Genomic DNA, 24,918 nt, shown 5'->3' with positions numbered 1-24,918 from the left:
ATGCCTACTGAATCCAGATAGGCACGCAGAAGAGGGGTGCGTTTGGTACGTTTTGTTGGGTGTTTTTTGTTTCTAAAAAATGAAAAACACAAAAACATGTTTGCTAAGGCCATTTTCTAACAGTTACTAAAAAAATTTATGGAACAAAACATTTTTGTGAACAAAAGTCGAGAACACTAGAAAACAAGAGGGAATTGCGTGGGATATACCCTATTTTTCCTAAAATATCTAAAATATACCTTAAATCATTAAAATCTTTCATTCTATATATATATATATATTTAAAAAAATCAGGGAAAGTATAAAAATAACCTCAATAAAATCATAACAAAACTAAACTGATTCCTTAAATCACAAAGTAAAAAAAGTAAAAAGATTTGGCGTTTACTCGATTTGTTTAAAAACTTACTCGACTTACTCAACTCTATTACTTTACTTCTTACTCGGCTGAATGCTCGATTTACCCAACTTCGTACTCAACTTCTTTAAAAAATAACATAACTGTTACTCGACTTAATCAAAAAAATTTACTCGACTTTTACTTGATTTGTTTTAAATATTACTCGACTTAATACTTGACTCATTTAATATACTTACTGGACTTAATCAAATAACTTCTTACTCAACATTATTACTCGACTCTTATTCAACATGTTCAAAAACTTACTTGACGTTTACTCGACTTGTTTAAACTATTACTCGGTTTTTTCTCGACTTACTACTCAACTCATTCAATTTATTTACTCGACTTCCTACTTGAGTAGATACTTGACTTACTCAACTCACTTATTTCACTTCTTACTCAACTAACTGCTCGACTTACCCAACTTCAAACTCGATTTCTTTAAAAAATAATATAATTGTTACTTGACTTGCTCAAAATAATTACCCGACTTTTACTCAATTTATTTTAAAAATTATTAATACTTGACTCAATTTATCTTCAAAAGTACTAGTTCTCGACTTACTCAACTTCTTCATATCTTTCACTTCTTACTCGACTAAATATTAGACTTACCTGATTTCGTACTTGATCTCTTTAAAAATTACATAACTCTTACTCGATTTGTTCAAAAACTTTACTTGACTTTTACTCAATTTATTTTAAAAATTAATTCACTTAATACTCGACTCATTTAATATACTTACTTGACTTCCTACTCGACCAGATTCTCGACGTACTCATCTCCTTCACTTCTTACTTGACTAAATTCTCGACTTACCTAACTTTGTACTCGACTTCTTCTTGGACTGATTTTTCAATCACTCATAACTTAAATTGAGTGTTAAATCCTTACATTTTATGCAATAATGTGTGTGTGTGAGCACAGAAATGAATAATGTATTATTAAAACTCATAAATTATTAGCAATTATACTTATAATGAAATCAAATCAAACCCTAAGCATACAAAAAGGTTGCATTTCAAACATAACTTATCCACCACTTAACAATGCACCTTTTTTATGGTTTTTTTTATTATCAAAAACCTTGGATTGGAGGTAAGAAATGAATTGGTGAGAGAGAATGCAACCTTTAAGAAAGAAAAAATAGTGAGAAGAGAAAACCATGAGAAAAGAATGGTGAGAGAAAGAAACCATGAGAGGAAGAATATGGTATAGATTCATTATTATTTTAAGGGTATTTTTGACTTTTTTCACCTTTGCGAGAGATATGTATGTAATAAGGTATAAATTTGATATTTAAGAACAAATGAAGCATATTTAAATAAAAAACTCAGACAAAGAAAAAAAGGTAAGGGAAAAAGTTGGAGCCTGCTCCACCACTTTTATTTATTCAATTATTATTTTATTTCATTAATAATTCTTTATTCAATTACTTTTCCATTCTTTATGTGCTACTGAACATGTGTTGAGTTTCCCTTTAATGGATGACAATGCATGAGTACTCTTTTCTCAAGCTGTTAGTTAACTTGTAGAAGGATTCATATTTCCTACTCTTATGCATTCTTACCATGAGGTTTGCTTACCGAAAATCTATTACCACTAAGTGCTCAATTTAGGAGAAAAAATTACTTAATTTGGCATAGTCCATATAGAAAAAGAGTGGAAATTTGGTAATCTATTGCTTTTATGTTCATTCAGTTAGTTAGCAATTTCAAGACCGTGATTTATGAGTTTTAGGTTGCATTTATGTGGATTAGAAAATGAATTAGTCTAAGCGAATCTAAGTCTATCCTTTGCCGTAAAGGCACCGGATAGTGAACATTTGATGCTAATTATTCAACATTGTGCTTCCTAACCAAAAAATAAAAATAAAAATAATTTCTCAACTTCTCTTGAGTTAAGAGTTGTCAAATCAATAAATATAACACTTGCATTAAAGAGGCTTTTCAATTTTCTTCCAGGTCAACACAGCAAATAAATGATGAATGCAACCTTAGGTTACTGAATTCTAGTCACAAAGGACATTACTTGTTAGTACTTGATATTGACCAATGGCTGCCAAGGCGTTGCTTGAAGTCCACAGTGTCATCAGAACTTAAGATCAAGAAGGAAAGGCATTTTGTCAGCAAAAGGAGGATCGGAATATTTTCCGGTGAGAATCTGTGTTGAAACATACTGATTTGCTGCTTCTGTATAATGTATTCCATCCCAATTCACATACTCACTGCTGTCACTGCAGGCTTTGGCTGTGACTGAGGTCCCGTTTATAACTTTCGTCTGACCGCATGAAATGCCACTGTTATAGTTCAACGGTGCACCTCCAACCCCACAGCAAGCCATTATAGGCTGGTCAAAACCTGCAGAAAGAAAACGAGAGGCAAAATAAATAGGATTCAGAATTTCTAATCATCGGTGAGCGTAAATGAATGAAAAATGAGAATTATGGTCATCAATAGTACTAAAGATACTAACCATATCGGGAATAATTTGCAATAAGGCTGTACTTTATAGTGTATATATCGACATATGTGATGTTTGAATCTGTATAATCTCCTTGCAGTTTCTTACAGAGCGCATGAAGCTGCAGATTGAAAAGTTTAGCAGCTTGGTTGTGCCCGCTGACGCAACCTAGCTCATCAAGCATAGATGGCTCAGTTCCAAATTTGGCAACATTCTGAGCTAAGCATCCAAGGGGACCTGTGTTGTGAATCCAAAAGTTCCTAGCCCCTTCGTCGTATAGTCTCTGGAGATTCCATTGTAACAAGCAAAGAGTGAGAATTTAGCCACAAGCTAACTCATTATTTGAGAATGAAATACTAATCAAGTTTCACATAATCTGACCCTTAATCCCGTCTCGAATTCTTCCAAAATTTTGGGAATTGAAGCAAGTACTTGATCTATTGTTTTGGAATAAAATGCACCAGCAAGATCATTCTGGCCTATATCGAACGTGTACAGCCCCTTGGAAAAATAATCTACTGCTGGAATGTATTTGTCAAGACGTTTACCTGCAATTATGTTGCCGAAACTGGTTTCTATCAAAAGTTTCTTAATCCAAGTAATTCAATAATGCCAATGAGGGCTTCTTAAAATTATACATTTAAAAATATTATCTGATCATGAGTTCACCTTTTGCTAGTAAATCAACAACCCGAGCTTTGAAATGAAGGAACTGATTGACTTGAATGTCAAATGAAAAGGGACAGACAGATGTTGGAGTCGCTTGGTGTATAGTAGATCCCGCGGCTGCAAAATTGCACCCTTTCTGGAAACTTGGCATGCCTATTGAATCAAGATAGGCATTCAGAAATGGCAGCTTCATAGCATCCACTGCAACACCACAAAGATGAAAAGGGTTACACAAGATGATCAAGAAAAGCCAGCGAACTTTCTTCTTAAAAACAGAGGAAACGGGGAAACAGAGAAAAACAGGGGAAGAAACTGTAGAAAACAGAAGTTGTAAGCATAAGTTATCAGTAAATTCAGATGGGGTATTTACTGAGAAAATCAATAACCAGGCGGCCATCACTGTATCTTCCAGATGGTTTCTGGAAGTAAGTTTGTCCGTTAGGTGGATCAAGGCTTTCAATCCCAGCAGCAATAAGATTACCAGTGTCAGAATTTGAATCGCCAAAGTTGAAAATAGCAGGAAATTTGAATTCAATAGAATAAGTAACAGGCAACAACAAGGAGATCAAGGTGAAGATTTGCAGAATGAAAATCTTGGCAGCCATTGAAGAACAAGAGGGCTTGTAGCTTTCGCTTGCAGTTTGTTAGTTACTATCTATAAATAATATGTAGGCTGTGTGATTGAAAGACGTTTGGTGGATGTGTGCTGTTAAAGCTTGCTTCAAATCACAGAAACCCAAAATAAAAAGACAAAAGCAAGTTATCTTTTTGGTTCAATGACCAAGATAATAAGATATATTATATCATTATCTTTTTGCACATAACTGTTGACTGTTGAGCCTAAAGCCCATTAAATAAATACGTGGTACAACCCCATGGTAATGTCGTCTTCAAATCTCGGATTTCTAAATGGAATCTTTGTTACCCTTATGTTAAATTTTGATACCCGACACATTAGACTGGAAACATTTTACTATAGCATTTTAATATAGTTGCTAAATATTGTTAAACTTACTGAGAAAGTCTACAATAAGGCGGCCGTCACAAAATCTTCCAGATGAAGCCTTGAAGTGAGTTCGTCCATAAACGGGGTCCAGGGTGAAGCCAAGGCCAGCAGCGAGTTCACCAGTGTCTGAATTTGAATCACCAAAGTTGAAAACAGCAGGATATTTGAAGACAACTGAATTTGCCTTAGGTAAAATGATCGAACATAATGTGAGAATTTGGACAATCAAGATCTTGGTAGTCATTTTGGCTAGAAGTGGTAGTAGCTTTATCTTGATTGCTATGTGTTACCCACCAAATTCCCAAAAGGGGTTTTAAAAACATGCAATGGTAAGCAAAAGTTTGGTGGGTTTTATAAGCAAGTTTTGTCTTGCTTTAACTTGTAGAAAGACTATTAGTCACATGAGAGCCAGAAGCAACGCTTTGTCAATCAAAGGACAAAATTGCTATGATAAAGGAATTGTATCCTTTAGAAAGTCCATGTAAATACATTTATATTGTTAAATAAGGACTGTTAAAACTTAACTGTATCAATTGAAACAGAGCGTTTTGTAAGCAAAAGAGTTGAATTTCCCTTTAATGGAAGGCATGCATGGGTCCTTTTTAACCAGCTGTGCACTCCAATATTTTCAGTTTTCTTGTGTGTACACAAAAGGATAGGACAGAAGGATTGGTATTTACTACTCATTTTTTTTCAATGCAGAAATGAATGCTAATAAAGAAATTATTTGTTAAAAAAAAAAATATAAGCAAAGGGAAGCAGATAAATTAAGGGAAGAAAAAAAATTATTATCTAAATATGTTTAGCTACAATACAAGTCATGTTAAATTAGAATTAGCGTCATTGTATTTCCAATTCAAGTGTCTAAAAATTTAAAGTTTTTGTAGCTGAAAGTGCTCAGTGAAGTCATTGCAATGAAAATGATGTGCATGATCTACGGCATCCATGCTGCAGATTTAATGGATCGGAAAATACATGTACTGAGACTCAATTATTTGTGAATTTCTAATCATGATAAATCAGAAAATTGTTAATCACGAGTCATGATTATATCAGTAAAAGTACTAAACTACGTACTACTAGATATGCCGTCTTTTTTCTATTATATGACCTTTTTGTGAGTGAACAGAAACTACAATGAAAGAGGAAGATTCACTTTAGTGAGTTGCAGAGGAAAATGGCCAGATCCAGGAAACAAGATGACTGAGGCGGTCAGAAATTTTATGCACAATACTTGCATATCCGTTTTCGCCAGCCTCTTTGTGAAAAGCATCAATCTTTCCACCAGCAGCTATTCTGGTCTTGAGAGCCTTGTTCTCACTCTTAAGCTAAAAAAATAAAGATAAAACAAAGCCAAAATTTAATGTACTTGTAAAACTTGGGGATGGATTAGAACTGTAGAACATAGTCCACTTTCATATCTAAATTAAATAGCACCATTACTGAAAAATATCATGGAGGCAAGCTGGATGCAATTGTAAGCCATTAAATATGAGAAATTGCTCCTACTTGCGTCACTATTTTTATGTCATACCTCCTCAACAGCACACACAAGGTCTTCCACCATGTGTTGCAGTGAGGTAATTGTTTGCAGGGTAACATCTTCAAAGGCCAAGTCCAAGTCTTCAACTGAATTTGGATCCAATATAATCCCCTCCATAATGAACAATTCTTCAAGTAAATTGACATTTTCAACATCCAGTCTCTCCCTCAGCTGCAACAATACAGACCGTCTCAGAAAATAAAATAACAGGTGCATGGAGAAAATCTCAAAACATAATGCTGACCTTGTTCAGAATTCTTTCCATTGACTCATCTTTAGTTGCTTCATATACTCCATGCTTTTTGGCATTACTTTCTTCACTGCAATGGGCATGTGGTGATGCCTTAATATGCTTTGCCCTGCCATGAGTCAAAAGAATCAAAACGTCATTGGAGAATCCTAGTAAGAAAAAATTAAGAAAACTCATTGCAAAAAAGTAAAATTTTTTGAAGCAGTTCCAAACATTATTGATTTTAATTTTGAGGTCATTTTGATATCTGAATCAAGGAGAACAAATCTCATACTATCCATTGCTATAAATGTGCCTAATAATGAACATTTAAATGTGCCTAATAATCTCTTCAAAAAAAAAATGTGCCTAATAATGAACATTTCCTGCTAATGCAAAGTCACACAGCATGCTTAGCAATGGGTATAAATAGCAAACCTTGTGCCAAAGCGAAGAGTGGAGAGGCTTTCTGCTGAATTTGAAGTGCTTGGTGAACAACAACAGAGCAATGCAGTCCTCGAGTTCCCTCCCTGATAGATGGAAATATGTAGATCTTCAGTTCAAATTTTATAACTACATGGTGAGTGAACTAAAGGGAAGGAAACAAACAAGAGCATCTTGTAGAATTCGAGTTAGCTTGGAATCACGGTATGGAATGTGGAATGCTTTGCCTGGTGAACCACAAGTCAGAGCATTTATTACATTCCCTAGGGCAGAAAGGGATTTATTGATGGTCTTAGCTTCTTCAAGAACTTTCCCTTCAGCTCCAGTTTTCTCCGCTTTCTCAGACCCGGCCAAGTCTACAAGAAGTAATTTTCCGGCTTTGACCCTGCCCACAGTTTCGAATGTTACCATTAATTCATCAAATCTTGAAAGTATCGAGCGGAGAAATAATACCTTTTTTCTTTAGTCAGTTCTTGCTGGACTGTGAATATGTAAATACAGTGACTTCTACTGCTGGCCATGTTCATTTCTATCAAATGTTAAGGTTTAAAATTAATTTATAAAGACGAAAAAGTTTAAAACTAGTTTATAAAGATGAAAAGATACTAATAGGATCGTCTTTATAGCATTGCGTGATTAAAAATTTCTCAAGAATTAATTATACATAGTAAAAAGGAGATACGAGTCTCTCCAACAGCTCTGTTAGATATCCCACTCTGCATAATCAAATTAGAAGTTGAACTATGTTATCAGATTGTGACAAAATTCTCATGTTCAAGTTTGATATAAGAAATTGGTCGATGCAATAAAAGAAATTGGACAAAGTTTTCATGAAGTTCGTTCTTACAGCTAGACTTTGCAATGCTTCTGCAGAGTTGAATACACAGATCTGCAAAAACAGAAAATAAAAAGTGAAGTCTCTTTCAAGAATTAAAGTTTACATGTTTAGTGGATCATTTTTACATTAAAGGCTATTTGATTCTCCATTCTAAGATCAAAAATCGGTTGCCTTTTTTCTTTTTTTTGAATAAGAAACACAAAAAGCTGATACATAGTATCTACAAAAGTCTCACCTCTGTTACTCCAGATAGCAGTATTCCTTGTACTCTACTTTCCTTAATCTGTATGTTGTCCCTTGATAAATCAAAAAGGTCCCTGAGAAAAAGATAATGCCATAAGAGCTTCAGTTCAAGAACAGAAAATATCCTAGAAAATTATCGATCTTCTGTCTAATGAGCTGGAATTCTGGGATTAGATGTGCGAAGCAATCACAATAAATGCATCTCTGCATGCACGAACCTGACTTTCTCCATGTAGATCTCGACCTAGATAGTCGATGAAAGGTTCAAAAGTTAAACAGCATTAGTAATTAGTTAGCTCGTACATGTACAGGACTAAAGAAACAGTGTGCATCTCAATACCATTGACAACTTGATGGTGAACTTGACTGATGCATCAGAAGATTTCATGCAATCAAAGAGTTCATCTACTGTTCTCTGGAGCAATCCTTTTTTCTGCTCATCACATGCTAGGATGCTAGGTCCCTGATTAAATAAGTGAATGTTAACATGTTCGAGCTTCAGTAAACCTCATTTCTGGAAATTATGTAGAATCATCACATCACCTCCATGCTAAATGTCTTTCCAGCTCCTGTCTATACCAAATGAATAAGAAAGTTTTTCAATGAAAAACTTACATGATTTACTACAATTATGAAACAATGCAACAGCAGATAAAAAACCAACACAATGATAAAAATCCCTCACCTGCCCATAAGTGATGACCGTTCCATTCATACCATTAAAAGCATCTATTAAATTAAAATGCATAGGAAAACATACAAAGTTAAAGGCCAAACTGAAGAAAAACCAGCCACACAATGTTAAAATAGGACAGAAATTCACAATAAAGGAAGAAAAGTGGAATTCCTGAAGCATGATCGAATAACAGTGGTTTCTCAATAATTTATGGCACCTCTAAAACAATATTTTTAAATCCAAAAGAGAAAGCAGAACTACATACATAATCGGTGTATAAGAACTTCTAATACTTATGCTAGAACCAAAAATGATTTAAGGTTGTACCTCGAATAATAGGCAGAGCTAAAAATTCAAACACCTCAGCTTGCTCAGATTTCTCGTAGAACACTCTGTCAAAGCCAAACTTGAAATTCTCTTCCTTGTCATCCTATCATATAATCATCACAAATCATCAAACAATCACTATACTTAAATACACACCAACATACTACTCCATAGATGTTGTATATTCATAGACATACATAATCCTTCGCAAGTCACCGCAAATTGTAGCAATTTAGCTTTGAATTGCTAAGACTATGAACAATTCTGAACTGTAAAATACGGACTTCCACACATCATAAACTCAGATACATTCACAAACACAAACACATAACACAATCTCATTCAAATATACACAATCGCATTTACATATCCATGAATACAAACAAGTACATATAAATACACAAATTCTCACAACATAATCGCGAAATATGTTTATTGAAATCAAAGAAGACCTTGAAAATGAAGGATTCATTGTCGATGCCGTGAATGCACACGCTATCACCGTGATTACTTCTCTCCTTTGAACTCAAAGGCCTGAATCGAGCACAGACTGTTATGTTCGACATCGACTTATTGTGCTATTAGTCTCGAACTCAAATCTGTAACAAAACGAAAAACCACGACAGTGAGCAAAAAAGTATAGTTAAGTCAATATAAGAAACTTAAAAGAAAAAAAAATTTATGTGATGTAGAATTGTATAAATATGATCGAGCAGTTTCTATGCGCATGTTTGGTTCCCGAGAAAACGAAGGAAAAGAAAAGTAAAGAAAATTTTGAATAAGTAATAGTTCGAACTAGATCTGTCTACTGATGAGCAATCGCGACATTTAAGTTCACAAAAATAAATGATGAATTGATTATTTTCTCAGAAACTAGGAAGAAAAATAAAATTCGTGATGAGAAATTAAAGTTTTCCTATGTAAAATCAAAACGTTACTGTTTCTTTTCTTTTCGATACATTTTCTCGGTGTCCAAACAGAACGAGAGAGACGATTCGATCATATTTGATTTTTGAAAAAGAGAAGTGCTTGAAGTATTATTTAGGAAATCGAGTTAGTAGAATTTTGAAAATTAGAAAAAGATCGAAAGGAGACAACGATTTTTTGTCTTCTCTGTACATTTTCTCGAAAACCAAGCAGACTAGAAAGGAACTTGTAATTGGGAGAGTGAGGGTGCGCGAGTCGTTTTGAAAGTGAATCAATTGATTGGCGGGAAATAGAGTGATGAAGTAAAGAATTTGCCAAACGACAGAGAATATAAATCATTAAAAGTTATGAGTGGTAAATGACATGTCATCTAGAATATAAATTTTAATTGACAGGTCATTCAATTCTTACTCCACGTAAGTCAAATACGACACGTTATCTATCTGATTAAGATATAAATGACGAGTCATACCGTTTTTAAGTCTTGAAAGCCTCTCTCTCCGATTTGTCAAAAACCCTCTACTAATTACAAGGAAACAAATTGATATTATGAATTCTAAATAAAATAAGAAAACGGAATAATAAAACTAAAAAATAAAAGTAATCCTAAATTTAATGGAATTAAGGTGAGTTTTTTTATAAAATTGTGATAGGTATACGTAGTTATTATATACGAAAAGACAAGAGAGCTAGGAGTGATCAAATATCACAACCGGCTTGGTTTACGATAACTAAAGGAATGAGAACAAGAAAGATGTTAGCACCGGAGGAAGAAGAAACCCAACTGATCAACTGATCAGCTGATCAGCAACCAACCCACAATGCGATTGGTCTGATCTTCTCAAAGAGATCGTGGGACTTATAATGGCGAGAAATTCTAGAATACATCTGAGGTACCATGTCATCCATACAACAAGCAACAATACCATGACATGTGTGCATTTATTTTGAACCACTATCATGCAAGTGATGATTGTATTAAATTTAATTACACATGTCATGCATGCATCAATTCACTGTAGTACATTTAAGACATTCTAGAATTTCTCTATAATGGCAGAACAAGGCTGGTCAGACAGGTTAAGACTCTCTAGGGTTTGCAAGTTTTGGAACGAACATCTGAATATCAACGAGTATGAGATCAAACCTGCTGATGTGCTTCCATGGCTAATGTTCTACGATTGGCAAGCAACCCATGATGGCAGAGTTCGAAGCGTGTGCAAGCTCGGCAACCCATCTGTCTGGAGGACTTTCCTTGTAGAGGAAGCAACAAGCCCTGCTGCTGCTGAAGATAGAGACATTCTTGTTGGTGCAAAACCTTGCGCATCAAGATACGGTTGGGTTCTTTTCACCGAGGTAATTGAAGAATCTTGTCTGTGTTGTTGCACTCTTGTTTTCTTATACAGTCCTTTTACTAATGAGATCGTTAGGTTGCCTGAGTTGGGGATGGGTAATTGCAAGGCATCGTTCTCGTTGAGCCCTAGCTCTCCTGATTGTGTGGTTTTTGTTGTGTCGACTTGTAAGGGACTTGGAACAGACATTGCAACTTGTCGTCCGGGAGCTAAAGCCTGGAGGAAGCATATGCAGCACCGGCCCGGTGCTTATGGTTCCGTATTGGATGTGAACTATGTGGGTGATTTGTTCTATTGTGCTTTCACTGATGGCAAGCTGTGTGCTTTTGATATAAGAAACCAGAATTGGGAACAGCTCTCTGATCAAGGACCAAATAGTAACAATATCGAAGCTGCTGTTTCTGTTGCATCTAGTGAAGATTATATCCTGGGATGGAAGTCTGAATGTCTATGGAAATTCTAGAAGTTTGATTTATCAGAAAATCAATGGATTGTTGATCATTTGAAGGAGCAAACCTAGGTGATATTAACAGGAAGCACATCGTTCGCAGTTCCAGCTCTAGCCGAGGTGTATTGTTTTCTGCAATGTTTCTTCGCTTGGCATAAGGGTAGATTGATCATGCCCTGGTGTAGGTCTTTCTATGATGATTCCAAGAGGGAAAATGAATTTTACGAGTGGATTTCGCCGGATGAGTATGACATGAAAATGATTTGGATTGAGCCTCCCTTAGAACGTATCTGGAAAGCTTGTGATTTACTTGAATCTAGTTCTGAACCTACCGTGGAAGAAAAATCAACTACTGTGTGAGATCTGATGTTCACTTTAACAGAACGATACATTATAAGATCCTTGGTAGATCTTAATGTTTAGGTCTCTTGCATTGTGTTTCAAGGTACTTTCATTTTAACAATGCATTTTGTGAATAGAATCTAATTTCGGAATGCATGATCTCTTTTTTCTCGTTTGATTATTAATGCAATCATTTTCTTTTGGAGAAATAACATCTAACTTGTAACAAATTTAGGCTGTTGGGAGGAAGATTGTTTTTTAACAGAATGTAAACAGCTGACCATTTGTATCAAACTTCGAATTAGATATTAATTATTTTTAGACATTACAGAAGAATAGAATTTGCAGGTTCTCGGTACTTATTCAACATAGAATTGACTTGAGTTTGCAGAGTGACAGAATCATAAAAACTAAGGCAGCAACATGAAATTTTATTGGCGGATACTCTGGCTTATTCATTCATGAATTTGGAAGCAATTTCAGCTCATCATTTCCAGTCTGTGCGCCGTTGTGCCCATCAATAATGACAATCTGGAATGAGGAAAAACTCAAAGGTTAGAGCTAGAAAACAGCATATGGAAGTTACCTCTTTAAGAATTGAAAACGATCTCAAGAAAGTTATAGTTGGTCGAAAGAATTTAACTAATAGCTCTTCACCCTTTTCCTTCTTTGCTTATTTGCTATATAAAACAGGTTCTGCCCCTCTTTTCTATATAACGAATGAAAGTCTCATTTTTAATTGAGGGAATTGGAAATAGTGGTTAACCATACTAAGAAAGCATACCTTTTGAAGCTCCATCACTTCAAACATTCTGTGACCATTGAGACATTTGAATTGACTAATAGGATGGTATTGGCACTCCTGACTCTTCTGTCTCTTTTTTGTAAACTTTTTGAATTCTTTGAGTTACAGGCCCCACTTTTCCATCACCAACTATGCGCCCATCGATCTTCACAACCTGTCGAGGAGTGGCGGACAAAAAAATTGTATTGATGTGATATGGTAAATGTATGAATTAAGATGTTAACAAAACTACTATCATAGTAAATAATCTTCTTTTGCCGTCTCGGTGCAGAAAGGGAAAAGCAATTCTAAAAGGGAACTCGCCGGTGTTATTTCTCCCATTGTTCCAGTTGTCCAAACCTGCAGAACATCCATTCTTGACGTCATTAACAAATCAAATACAAAAATATAATCTGAATTAGAATGATTTCATATACGAACGGCTATGGCCTCAGATTCTTATATTGTTCAGAAAAGCAGATGGGGTTAGATTGAATATTTGCAACCAAAGCATCAACATTTACCATTCATAAAAAGAGATTGACTTCCAAGCACTTATGAATTTGTATTTGGTTACCAAAGACAAGCAGCAGGCATCTAAGAACTTGTAATACAGCAGTAATTACCGACAAAATGGTCGTGGGAATTTTAAAGCGAAAAAAATATAAGGATAACCCCAGAATGAATGGAAGAATAAAATAGAAAGGGTCTGCATGTAGTTAAAAAAAAATCTTGTGTATTTTACATGATTCTGATGTCAAAAAACTGAAGTGATTTGCTATATGATGCTTTCGGTACTAGTCGTACATAAAATTATTATTACATAGTATTTAAAATCACACTACAGTTCTAAACCTGCCAATCATTTTTTCTTTCTAACATATTTTGGCATGCAACTAAATAGTAAATACGTTTAGCAGAGACTCTCAAGGATAAGCATGAAAACCTCATCCGCTGTGTGAAACTCTGATAGGCTGATTCTGCGCTCCTCTAGGACCAGGTTTTCCTTCACCACAAGTTCCATGACCTGCAATCTCAAAAATGAATCATTCACTCTAATACCAAACGTTTTCTTTGCCTACTCTCCCAAAAACAAGGAATGAGGTAATTGATATTCAAAGTGGCCCAAATTTAACTTCTACATGTTGATTATAGTTACCTACTTCCATATCTATTTTTCCCAATTTTAGTACAAAGGAAGTTAAAAGATTTAACTAAATTAAAAAAAAAAAAGTGAAGATGAAGGTTTAATACAAACTTACAGTTGCTCGAGTGATACCAGGAAGGCAATAATCAGCATGAGGTGTCAAAACACGGCCTTTCTTCACCAAAAACTGCAAATTGAAAGATGAGAAAACTCAAAACAACTCAACAGGAAAAAATAAACATCCAAAAAAACAATTCTTTTTGAAATATTGGAGCCATATTTTCATGAGAAAGCACAAACCCTATTTTTAACCTTTTTTCATCAATATGATAAAAACTACAATCTTTTTTCAACTACATTCTGCCCTGGGGGCAGAAATATTGGATCCATTAATTTTTGTCTGGAAATTTTGTGGCGATAAATATTCAGTTGATTGCTTCAATAGAAGCTTTTAACAATCCCCTACTAACACTGTGCACATTAAAATCAGAAACAACAAAAGCATAGGCTTACGATATTTGTGGCATTTGTTTCAGATACATAACCGTCCTTGTCAAGCATGATTGCATCACCAGCATTTGCATTATTCCCTTCTATCTGCATCAATAAAAATTAACAATCACATATAGTTATCGATTAAAATGCAGTAAAAAATATAATCGCACTACTAACTCTGGCACAAAATCTATATAGTTGAAATGGTCAATACCTTTGCAAGTATATTATTGAGGAGGTTATTGTGGTGAATCTTTGAATCCAAGTTCTGGAGAAGACACAAGAAAAATGTCAAAATCGCAAGATGTAACCAAAATCAATCAGATTAAAACTTTGAAACTTTTGTAAACTTTATGAACAATATACTGATTTTGGAGTCATGACACAACAGTTTTTCCATCCTGTACACTCAGTAACATGCATCCCTAGAATGGAAACTGTATGTATTTTACCGTTAAACTCAAAATAAATACAAATCTGTTAAAAAATTAAACAGTTGCCGCATTTTATGAACTGGCGAAAATTAAAAAAACATGAACAAATACTGAATTACTAAAAATATGTGGCAGATAAGTTGGAACAGCCAACCACAAATATTCATCCCAGTTTTCACAAACCCAGATGAACAAGTCAGGAAAGCCAAGCATGTTTTTCAGTTTTATGTGTATATAGCAACAAAAGAAAAGAGAACTTTAAGGATCTTACATTAGGAGAATTACGACGTGTGGTTGCTGTGACCAAATTTACACCATGTGTATTGTCATAGACTGGGGTTTTCCATTCAGGAAGCACTGCATATTCAGATTTACAAATGAGTGTATCATGAGAAAGCTCATAAAAAAACAGCAAAATTGTGGAAACCTCCAAAAAAAACAAAACTCCTCTTTTACATGAAAGCCACCGTAATATAACACCAAATCTAATGGTTGTTAAGCCAACATGCACAAAGAAAAGGAGAACGATAATTTAGCAATGTCACTGGTACAAGGTGCTGAAGACTCGGACATTACCGATTAGTGTGCATCCATAAAGATTAAATGCTGGGCTCATGCCAGAAGTAACCTGAAACAATGCATGAATATGGCGTATCAGTTAAGCAAATGTAGAACCCAAAGCTTATGCCACATCAATGTGTAATTCTGAAACTTGGATTGATTTCATTCAAGGTAGAGAGCAGATAGATGATAAAATTATTATGTTCTTGCATGTATTTTACCATTAATTTCCCATCAGAACAATGCTTGTCCTTCAAATAATTGAAGCAAATTCGTTCCAAACAAGTAAAAGAAAAGGGAAGGAGATCATGAACCTTTTTGCCACGAGTGAGTGTTAGCCGGATGTGTGCATTATCCAGCATACCATTCCTAATGAGAGTTCTGAAGATGGCTTGCTTAACCTACAATTTTATGCAATGTTTTACTAGCTTATCAGTCTCTTCTCATGATACAGCAAAAAAAAAAAAAAAATAATAATAATAATAGAGCAAATCTTTCCATCCAGAAAGAATCATCCAAGTGCAAACATAGATATTTTACAAGTAAATACTTCTTGAGATCTTACCTCTTCACGGGTCGGAATATTGTTGAAAGCCAAAGCCTTTGCTGAGTCAAACAGCCTAATCAACAGAAATATAAATCCAAGTCTGATTATCTTGAAGATTGAAGTTGAGGTTTTGTAGAAGCAATATAGATATATTATACCATAATCACTAGTTCCATATACCAGACAATAACTTTTCCAAACTTCTGCTTTCCTTTCACTAACCTATCTAAATGCTCTTCAAGCTTAAATACCTTGCCATTGTAAACTCGGAGTCCCTCCCACACTCCATCACCACCTTGGACAATTGAGTCAAACACGGAAACCTAACAGTCATGAGGCAAAAATGAGAAAGGTAGAAAAGCATGCATAAATATGCATTAGGCTGAAAGTCCAGACTGTCAACTGCCAATGAATTTTATTCTCCTTAATCAAGTACCTTTGCATCATCACGAGGCACAATCTCATCACCAACCCATGCAAGAAGATTTTTATTTGCAGGAACCGGAAGATCTGGTTCAGGTAATGGACTCTTCAGAAGGGATGAAGTTTTTCTGACATTGCGCCTGAGCATGTTGTAAAAAGGTAGACTTTGCTCCAGCAAATCGTAAAGAGACATAGGAAATGGCTGAAAATGAAATATAATATCTCTGGTTTCAGTCATTTGGTTCTCATTATCTAATTCAATGAGTTTGATGCCAAATCTCAGAGTGTGCGTTCAAAAGAAATCAGAGATGATAAACAAGTGATATTACATTTAAAAAAAAATACTAAAAGGTAACATTTACAAGTGAACATCGGAAGAACATTAATTGCTAACTATAATTATGATAGTTGACTTCATGGTTCAATTTTTAGCTTTACATTGAGTTATTTCCCACATTGGTTAGTAACAGGGAGTCACTTGCGCTTAAAAGTTAGATAAATCCAAATCCAATTACTATTAGTCCAATCACTTATAGCTCTAATGAAAGAAGTGGGGCAGACTACTGAGAAAAATAATTCATCAATTAAGTAGGATGACTTTGACTTGTTAGATTCTTTTAAAATAGAAAATGATTTTGTGAACTATACATATATTATCCAGGAAACATGAAACAGAAACTACATACCATGGGATACTCTCTTGCTGATGTGAAACCTGTAGATTTATGTACACTTTCATACCACCACTTAGCCCAAAGGCCATCTATTGGTTTTGGACCAGCTTCCCATCTGAATAAATTTGGATTTGAAACTTGTCATGCACACAGGTTAAACTATAATGCAATGAGAGTTGAAAATCCATGCATGCATTCTCCAAATAAGTTGTATAATGCATCAAATTGGAACCTATGAATTTTCAACACAATCAGAGAAAATTTTCTATAAGGGAAGTATTAAATAGAGATGTAAAAGTTGGAATATATAGAGAAGACGAAGGCTGGATTTGCTACCAACTGGGCCTTGAGTTCAAGACATTGAGTCCTCCAAGGTGAAGATAATGGAAAACAAGGTTCTAGTAGCTGAACATAATCTCTCAAGTTTGAATTTGGGCCTTTCTCAAGAATAAATTAGCAAAGAGCTTAACTGTTATTGCTAATCATGGCAGTTCTCTTTAGAATCTAAAGTATCTCTTTGATGAAAAGTAACAAATATATAGTAAGTGAAGCAATTTTAAATTTTCAACTGAACGACTTTAGCACACCTCAGCATTGTGGCTTGAAAAGGAATATCCAAGTCTTCACAAAGACTGCGTAAAGTGGCCTACTCATCAAGAAGGCAAATAAATAAAATCATATTAAAAGTAAAAAGCCAAGCACTTTAAATTTAAATAACCAGAAGCCATTAGAGATGTAAATGAGAATGTTGAACAAAAAAGCGGAAAGAGAGATGGCCAGTTCATGCATCATACTGATTTCCAACTGAATAACAATGAAATCAATTCGAGTTAGTGTCGTTAAAACAGTCACTAGACCACATAAAGCTCATGCTAAAGCAAAAATGTCCATGTCAGCATCCACATCTCAGTAGAGTCCAAAATTCAGACTTCGTACAGACAGCTTTTTTCAAGAAAAGGCTAAAATATTTAACCATACAAACCTCCATTTTATCATTGAAATTTAAGAGATTGAAGGGATTAGAGAATGCAATGCAAGTATAGTAAGTCCAAATTGAGTGAATGAACGAGCAATATTCAATTGTAAATCACTTTACGGAGCAAAGTAGATCCTACTTATTATATAAATTTAAAGAGCTGTACGACCTCAGGATCTTGTTGAAGGTCTGCTGCATCGACTATAACTGGACTTTTTCCCAGCTCACAGAGCTCGCTGTAAATGGTGACCAGGTCTGCCAAACCCAGCTCCTTAAAGGATGGAGGCACAACCTTATCAAATGATGGCTGACAATACATATCACATAAAAGATAAACTGCAGCCAGTCAGTTCCATCGGAATAAATAAATGCAAATTGCTAATTGGTTCGTAAAGAAATAAAATCAAGCAATAAGAATTATAAATATAGAAAATTGATTGCTTTTATGGAGATTAAACATTTCAAGTTAAAATTTGTCAACTAGGGTATGAATCAATACCATAGACATTAGTGGAATATATGAGATTATTTGTATATTTTCAATTTGATGCCTTGAATATCAACAAAAGTCCACATATCTTACCAGTATGTCAAGAGGATTCCGTATCAATATAATGTGCTTCCCTTTCTTCATTAAATCATCTGGCAAACCAGGTAATCGTTGTTTTGCCATATGCTGTAGATGGTGAAATAAAAGTAAAATCCAATAAGAACCATCAACCAGAAATATAGGAAATTCCCATCATATAGCAAGAATATTAGCAAAAGGCAGTCAAATGTGTGCATCTTCATGGATAATATAGTATATTACCTTGCAATACCGATATTTCTTCGCTCCTGGACCAAAAATGACCTCTTTTACAACCTTATTTCCATCAGATTCCTACAAATTGAAAAGTTGATATTTCATTGTCGACATAAATATAAATAATTCTAATACCATATGTAAACCCATCCTATAGCCCAAGATTTAAAGAAAGAGGAAAACAACAACTATATGAGATATTAAGATGAAGTTGGTCATATCAGTTTTCGGTAGAAGGCAATTGCAACAAAAATAAGCAAGGTAAAATCTTCAAATGATATGGTATTTGAAGATAGCAAGAAATAATTAAAACTAACAATTTTGGATAGAATCTCCTCTCCGTAGGGCCGATCAAACCCTGTCACCCGAAGAAAAGCTGGATAGAGAGGTTCATCAAGCACTTCCATGTCATCCCTCTACAAAAAAAGCACAACACAAAAGCTAATGAAAAACAAACATCAAAGCAGAAACAAGCAACTTATTATCAAAATTAGAATAATAGAAAACCCAGAATTCAGAAAGCAAATTAATTTCATTACTATTGACCAAAAAGGGAAAGCAAAAGAAACAAAAAGATCATTTCACAATGAACAAACTATGATTCGTCATCAAATATTAAAGCAGGGACAGGACATATGGCATCAAATCAATTCCCAATAAGCTATAGTTTCATTTAAATATTCTCATGAAGCAAGCAGCCACCATTATTTACAAAGAACACAAGTACAAACAGGAAAGCAGAAAAAAAATATGATACCGGGGCAAGAAAAGAATAAGCTGAAGTTTAAAAAGAGTGAAGTAAATTGTAACCTGAGCAAAAGAGTACATGAGGCTGGTACTGAGTGATCTTGGGGCAGACCACGAGTGGATCACCTCTATCTCTTGCTCCGCCATTTCTTGATGATGATGCTGATGCTGATGAATGACAATCGTCAACTCTTATGAGAGTTTTGAGGTGGTTGGATATACGTCTGTCTGAAAAGGAAACGACACTATGAGCGCGAGCGTAGTTTTGTCTGAAAGCATGAAAAGCCAGCTCAAAACTTGAATGTTTAAAAAAAAAAAAAAAAAAAACGTTTGTAAAAGGTAAAAACCTATTTAGTATATGTATTTTAAGATTAATATTTATTTAATCTTTATATTTTTTAAAATACCTTAAAATATTTTTATTGTTACAGTATTGATATTCTCACTATTACTTTTTATTTCTTTTAGTTTACTTTTACAATATTACTCTTTTGTAATAATTTTTTTGTTTGGACATTAATAAAAAAAATTAAATTATCAATTTAATCGTAGAAAATAAAAAAAATTATATTAATTTTTTTGCAAGCACCATTTGCACACTTGGTAGTTGCATGTAATTTTTGACAATTAAATTTTTGATAATTAAAAATTAATATAATTTTTAAGATTAAATTAGTAATTTAATGTCTAAATAAAAAAAATTATTTTAAAAAGATATTATTGTAAAAGTAAGTTAAAAGAAATAAAAAAATAATAGTAGGGATATCAATACTTTAACGATAGAGATATTTCAAATCATTTTTAAAAATATAAAAACTAAATAAATATTAATCTTAAAATAGAGGAATTAAATGAGTTTTTATCATTTGTAAAAAGTAAAAAATTTTTTACTGTTCTGACAAGCTCCAAAGGTCGCGTCAGCATTATCTTGTTTGTTCGTAATTTTTCTTAAATAATTTTTTCAAAATTTCAAACTAGATCTACCATAAGATATATATTATTACACTTAATTAGTCTGTATTAGTAATTGATTATATAAATTTTGTACCGCAACTTCGCCCACTCACCAACCTCTTAATAAAAAGATGTGTGATTTTTATAAAACTTGTGCGATATTGACTGTAAAAGTTATTCATTGGTACTCATATATATATTAAACCATTGATGAAGATTCTCTTTCTAGTCATATGTTAGCTTAAAAGATTAATCTTTCCATTAGAAGCTACTATGTAGTTGGATATGGTTGTATAAATGAAGATTATTTGTCACCCAATGAAAACGCACATTTGGTTTGCGTATGACAGGAATGTTTGAAATTCAATAAGCTACATTTCCTTAAAATAAAACAAGAAAAAAAAATCAAAAACCTTCACCTCATGACTCAATACTTTATGATATTAGAATCGTACAACAGCTCAATAGAAGAGATAACAGAACAAGAAGCCAAGAACTGCTCATCTCTGGGTTGAGTGAGTGACTGCGAAAGACTATTTTGGAGGAAGGAGAAGAATACAATCAAGCCTTGGATGACACAGTAAACAATCTCATGTTTGATCGATCGTATGACTGCATATAAGGAAACAAATTGAAGGGCATTTTGGCTTCCGTTAGATCTGTGATCGAGAGATTAGCCTGCTCTACCAGTGAAAGGAAATAATTGAAGGTGTCGATGTTCCGAATGACGGTTGCAATATACGCCACTGGGCCTTTGCTTGTTACAGCAGTTAAATCATTAAGGTCATTAGTATTACATTTAGTATCCAGCGTAAAGCCCTTGGAACTCTCTTTCCGTGAAGAGGAAACTGATTTCCTTCGATTCAATAGAATGGCTAGTATTCTAACAAGATCAGGGAAGCACGATCGATCATACAATATATCAGCACCCAAACTGCAGAAAGAAAAAAAAAAGATAAATCACACTGGATGTAATAACAAAAGGGTGAAACCATATACAAATTACACCCAAGAAAACTAACATGATCTCCGATCATTAATTCAATTTTTGAGTGGCAAAGAATAATCAATATAATGGACATAAGCTCAATAGCCCCATTTCAGACATGCATGACCATGACAGCTCAAAGGCCAGTCAGAAAAATATATTAGGAGGTGGCTAAAATACTCACATGATTTCTAGCACGAAGGCAGAAAGCCCACTTTCTGATGCAGATTCCCAAGGCAGATGAACACATTGTACCTGAAATTTACAGTTGATTTCAACACTGACTGCTACAAAATCTTTTCCTATTTGATTACATGAGCTTTAACTTAAGACTTCCATATCAATCCAAGAATGACTTCATATCCTCAATAAAACCAAATTTTGGTTCAATTTCCATGAGTTTGTTGTATTTGATAGTTATGAAGTACAAACTGTTCTGGAAACAAGTAACCAAACCTGCCCTATTGCATCTTGATGATTCAACTTAAAGAGAAAATTTAGAAAACTTTTGTTTCTCTCAGAAATTATATGACTTATGCAGAAAGGAAAATGGCTAGGGAAAAAAAATTCTTGCAACTAAAGCTTACCACATTCGGATCTTCATAGCTTTCTAACAAACTAGTATTGGTGCTTAGCTGGTTCAACTCCAAATTGGACCTCATGTTAGCTAGAGTTAAATGGTCGCCATCAGTCAATGTCACCTGTGTCAAGAAAATGTGCCATGGCAATAGCAATAGATCAAATGACTACAAGCAACAAGTCTGTGATATGCATACAACAATAACTCTTATGCAAACTATTCAACAAAATGAGATAGCAATGAACAGCTGGACATGTTCTGCAGGCTCATAGTGAAGAAGCATAAACCCAGCACTAAATATAAGGCCTGTAAGGTAACAAGAACCTATGGTTCTTCAAAATTTTTCTTTTACTAGGCACCCGAAACAGTTAAAATATGTGGCCCGTATCTGTCCACACAGTCGCTCTTTAACTGTGTAGTCATCAGAAACCAATTCATTACTTTAGGAGCATAAACTTTGGAAGCAACCAATTTTAGAAGGAACCATCCATAAAGCTCCATATTCCTTCAAATTTCATAAAACCCCAACAAATTCATTAAAAGCCAACACCATAAAGATATAAGCACGAGATTTGAATACACACCTTTGAGGCTTTTACATGGGCAAGACAAATTCCAACCAAACCAACACCTGAACCAACCTGTAAAAACAAAAATTTTGAAAAAGGAAAAAAAAGCAAGAGAGAATCAGAAAACGAAACTTGAATATATAGGAGGCCTACAGACATGATCAAGTCAACAAGCGAGAAAGAAAAAGAACTCTTTATGAGGTACAAAATAAATAGTGAAGTAGAAAAGCCAGTCATTTCTTATTTATTCCCTGCCATCTTTTTAGAGTTGTACGATCAAATGATTGTCAAAAAAATTAGTAATTTGGTGTTTCAACAAAAGGAACTAGCTTAAGTTATTAATGGGTCAAGAAACCTTAGCAACAGTTAGTAATTTCAAATAGGGAATGTTATTTAACCAATAACTTACCTCAAAACAAGATTTATTTGAGAATATTTCCGGAAAAGAAAGTATAAATTCTGACAAAAGAAGGCTAGAGGGCCAAATTGAACACCTGTAAGTCAAGAACTAATTCATAATGTTAGAGAGATCACATGTAACTTTACAAGATGATGATTTGGAAAGAAATACAAAATAAGAATCAAATTGAAGCACACCCGGTATCTCCTTCAAGCATGTTGAGGGAACATTGTAGTGGAACCATTAGTTTCCGAGACTTTGGACAACTTGGGAGATCAATACAACCTAGAATTACCAAATCATCAACTAAACTTATGGGCTGGTCAGAAATAGAATTACCGACATCATACAGATAATAGTTATTACCGTCAGGAAAAAGAAAAGTGATGGTTTTACGGACCCTCATGCTTTTTTCAACAAACTGATCGTCCTACAAAAGCAAAAACAAATATTGTCAAACAATATATAAGCATGACAAGAAACACAAATATTAAATAAGATAAATCCATAAGCAATTTTACCTTCAAAGATGTTATGATATCAGCATATAATTCATATATTTCATCCAAAACTTCACCATGGATTGACTCAACTTCAACAATGAGTTTCTTTACAAAATTCCTCAAATAAGGCGCATAAGCTTTGCCTACCTGCATTAGACATACAACTGAAACAAGCTCTATATTAAGAAGTCAACAAATGAGATTGTGACTGCTTCTATAGAAAGCACTAAAACATAATCACAAAAGCAATTAAAGTACTTTTTGGAAAATATCTACTTGGTTTTCTCCAAAGTGAAAGCAAACTCTAAACAATGAAGACGAAAGCGCTTAAAGAACCATTTCATTAAAGTGATTCCAATTTCCATCAACAAAATGAAACCTCACTAGAATTACAAATCTAAATCCCTATTTTATCCAATTCCAATTCTGAGACTAAAACTCTAGATACTGTCAAACAGTGTCTAAAAATATCATTTAAATTAAATGCAATAGAAAGCACACAATAAGTTGCATAAAAATTCAATCTTTGGAATTCATAAACTCATTGAAAGACAAAATAAATAAATAAATAAATTAAATTATTAAATTGAGAAAAATAACAATGCTCACAGCTCTGCTTATACAATAATTCCAAATAAACCTCTGCACTCTCTCTGTAACTGATCCATCGCCGCATACTCTTCATTTTAAAATTAACAGAAATCAGAAAATTAAGACCTAATTTTATTAAGTAATACAATAATAATAGTATTATTATTATTATTAGCAATGAAATTGGGTAACGTGCGCCGACGGATACCTGGCAAGGGAAACGAGAGAATCAGAGGGTTCCATGGCGAGAAAGGCGGAGATGAGGTGGAGCCATGGCGGAGCCGCCGGGTCCGTCATGGCTTCTTTGGTGTCAAAGTCTGGGGCTTTGATAGGGTTTTAACCGATGCCCCTCTGGATCTGATGAATTCTTGTAAACGACGCCGTTTGCTTCTGAAGAAAATACTTCTATACTAAAAAACTAGATCACTTTCTAAAGGACATGCATAGTATATCCTTTTTCAGGCAGACCTTGCAGTATTTCTTAAAGCTTCTTCAATTTTTTTGTAATAATGATAATAATTTTTAAGTAATAGTATATATATATATATATATATATATATATGTATTGAGGGCACATCATTTTTTTTTCATACGAACACGCTTTTAAACTATAGAATTTAATAAGATTAAATTTTAATTTTATTAAACCACACTACTTAAAAAAAAAAATACCCATACTTGAGAATGATATATACATATAGTGCTGTTTTGGTGTAATATCCTGAGCTTTATTAAAGTATGGGAAAGCTATTAAACTATAAAGTTTATTAGTTTTCCCGAACTTTTAATAAATTTAGGCTCTTGGATTAGAATGTAGAAATATATAGTC

The 24,918-nt window shown here is 34.0% G+C and overlaps 4 protein-coding genes across 5 annotated transcripts; 1 reads left to right on the top strand and 3 right to left on the bottom strand.

The window, feature by feature from the left end:
* Positions 1 to 2,319: 2,319 nt before the first annotated feature.
* Positions 2,320 to 4,801, bottom strand: LOC102628504 (GDSL esterase/lipase At1g54790). 2 transcript variants are annotated; one of them, XM_052441480.1, is made up of 5 exons: positions 4,552 to 4,801; positions 3,537 to 3,737; positions 3,249 to 3,415; positions 2,880 to 3,150; positions 2,320 to 2,764 (listed from the first exon to the last, which is right to left on the bottom strand). In XM_052441480.1, exons 1-5 carry the CDS (start codon positions 4,784 to 4,786, stop codon positions 2,496 to 2,498), a joined length of 1,143 nt encoding a protein of 380 aa, XP_052297440.1. In that variant the 5' UTR covers positions 4,787 to 4,801; the 3' UTR covers positions 2,320 to 2,495. The 2 variants fall into 2 exon arrangements, with proteins under 2 accessions (XP_052297440.1, XP_006471885.2); XM_006471822.4 differs by lacking the exon at positions 4,552 to 4,801 and adding an exon at positions 3,907 to 4,300.
* A 684-nt stretch (positions 4,802 to 5,485) lies between these two features.
* On the bottom strand, positions 5,486 to 10,064 carry LOC102609639 (kinesin-like protein KIN-1). The gene is made up of 16 exons (XM_015528454.3): positions 9,962 to 10,064; positions 9,295 to 9,441; positions 8,843 to 8,945; positions 8,525 to 8,568; positions 8,383 to 8,412; positions 8,180 to 8,302; positions 8,058 to 8,083; positions 7,832 to 7,913; positions 7,606 to 7,647; positions 7,441 to 7,474; positions 7,212 to 7,287; positions 6,924 to 7,143; positions 6,753 to 6,844; positions 6,330 to 6,444; positions 6,077 to 6,256; positions 5,486 to 5,870 (listed from the first exon to the last, which is right to left on the bottom strand). Exons 2-16 carry the CDS (start codon positions 9,406 to 9,408, stop codon positions 5,700 to 5,702), a joined length of 1,452 nt encoding a protein of 483 aa, XP_015383940.3. The 5' UTR covers positions 9,409 to 9,441; positions 9,962 to 10,064; the 3' UTR covers positions 5,486 to 5,699.
* A 758-nt stretch (positions 10,065 to 10,822) lies between these two features.
* Positions 10,823 to 11,584, top strand: LOC127902376 (F-box protein At4g00893-like). Its single transcript, XM_052441284.1, has one exon. The coding sequence runs from the start codon at positions 10,823 to 10,825 to the stop codon at positions 11,582 to 11,584; it is 762 nt and encodes a 253-aa protein (XP_052297244.1).
* Positions 11,585 to 12,194: 610 nt separating this feature from the next.
* LOC102629260 (branched-chain-amino-acid aminotransferase-like protein 1) lies at positions 12,195 to 24,603 on the bottom strand. Its single transcript, XM_052441378.1, is given in 30 exon segments — positions 12,195 to 12,442; positions 12,696 to 12,870; positions 13,020 to 13,055; positions 13,642 to 13,722; positions 13,958 to 14,029; positions 14,356 to 14,439; positions 14,552 to 14,605; positions 15,043 to 15,128; positions 15,348 to 15,399; positions 15,647 to 15,733; positions 15,898 to 15,952; positions 16,102 to 16,202; positions 16,316 to 16,504; positions 16,989 to 17,091; positions 17,564 to 17,622; positions 18,122 to 18,259; positions 18,536 to 18,628; positions 18,764 to 18,835; positions 19,075 to 19,173; positions 19,568 to 19,636; positions 20,993 to 21,392; positions 21,631 to 21,701; positions 22,034 to 22,147; positions 22,611 to 22,667; positions 23,005 to 23,089; positions 23,193 to 23,280; positions 23,362 to 23,425; positions 23,517 to 23,645; positions 24,108 to 24,177; positions 24,298 to 24,603. Coding segments are annotated over 29 exon segments (2,817 nt in total). The 5' UTR covers positions 24,387 to 24,603; the 3' UTR covers positions 12,195 to 12,442; positions 12,696 to 12,750.
* Between the last annotated feature and the right edge of the window lie 315 nt (positions 24,604 to 24,918).

Source organism: Citrus sinensis, chromosome 5 (genome assembly GCF_022201045.2).
Source record: "Citrus sinensis cultivar Valencia sweet orange chromosome 5, DVS_A1.0, whole genome shotgun sequence".
NCBI classification, from domain to species: Eukaryota; Viridiplantae; Streptophyta; class Magnoliopsida; order Sapindales; family Rutaceae; genus Citrus; species Citrus sinensis.
Note: the sequence above shows the minus strand (reverse complement) of the source record. Positions and strands in the feature narration are given on the sequence as shown.

Bases quoted from the DNA above. Each gene is read 5' to 3' on its own strand.
- LOC102628504 (XM_052441480.1), bottom strand. From the start codon at position 4,786: ATGACTACCAAGATCTTGATTGTCCAAATTCTCACATTATGTTCGATC. The intron at 3,151-3,248 runs GTCAGATTATGT...TGGAATCTCCAG, and splicing joins AATTCGAGACGGGATTAAGG to AGACTATACGACGAAGGGGC. The intron at 2,765-2,879 runs GTTAGTATCTTT...TTCTTTCTGCAG, and splicing joins TGCAAATTATTCCCGATATG to GTTTTGACCAGCCTATAATG.
- LOC102609639 (XM_015528454.3), bottom strand. From the start codon at position 9,408: ATGTCGAACATAACAGTCTGTGCTCGATTCAGGCCTTTGAGTTCAAAG. The intron at 8,084-8,179 runs GTATTGAGATGC...TCGACTATCTAG, and splicing joins TCACCATCAAGTTGTCAATG to GTCGAGATCTACATGGAGAA. The intron at 6,845-6,923 runs GTTTGTTTCCTT...TCCATCTATCAG, and splicing joins GAATTCTACAAGATGCTCTT to GGAGGGAACTCGAGGACTGC.
- LOC127902376 (XM_052441284.1), top strand. From the start codon at position 10,823: ATGGCAGAACAAGGCTGGTCAGACAGGTTAAGACTCTCTAGGGTTTGC.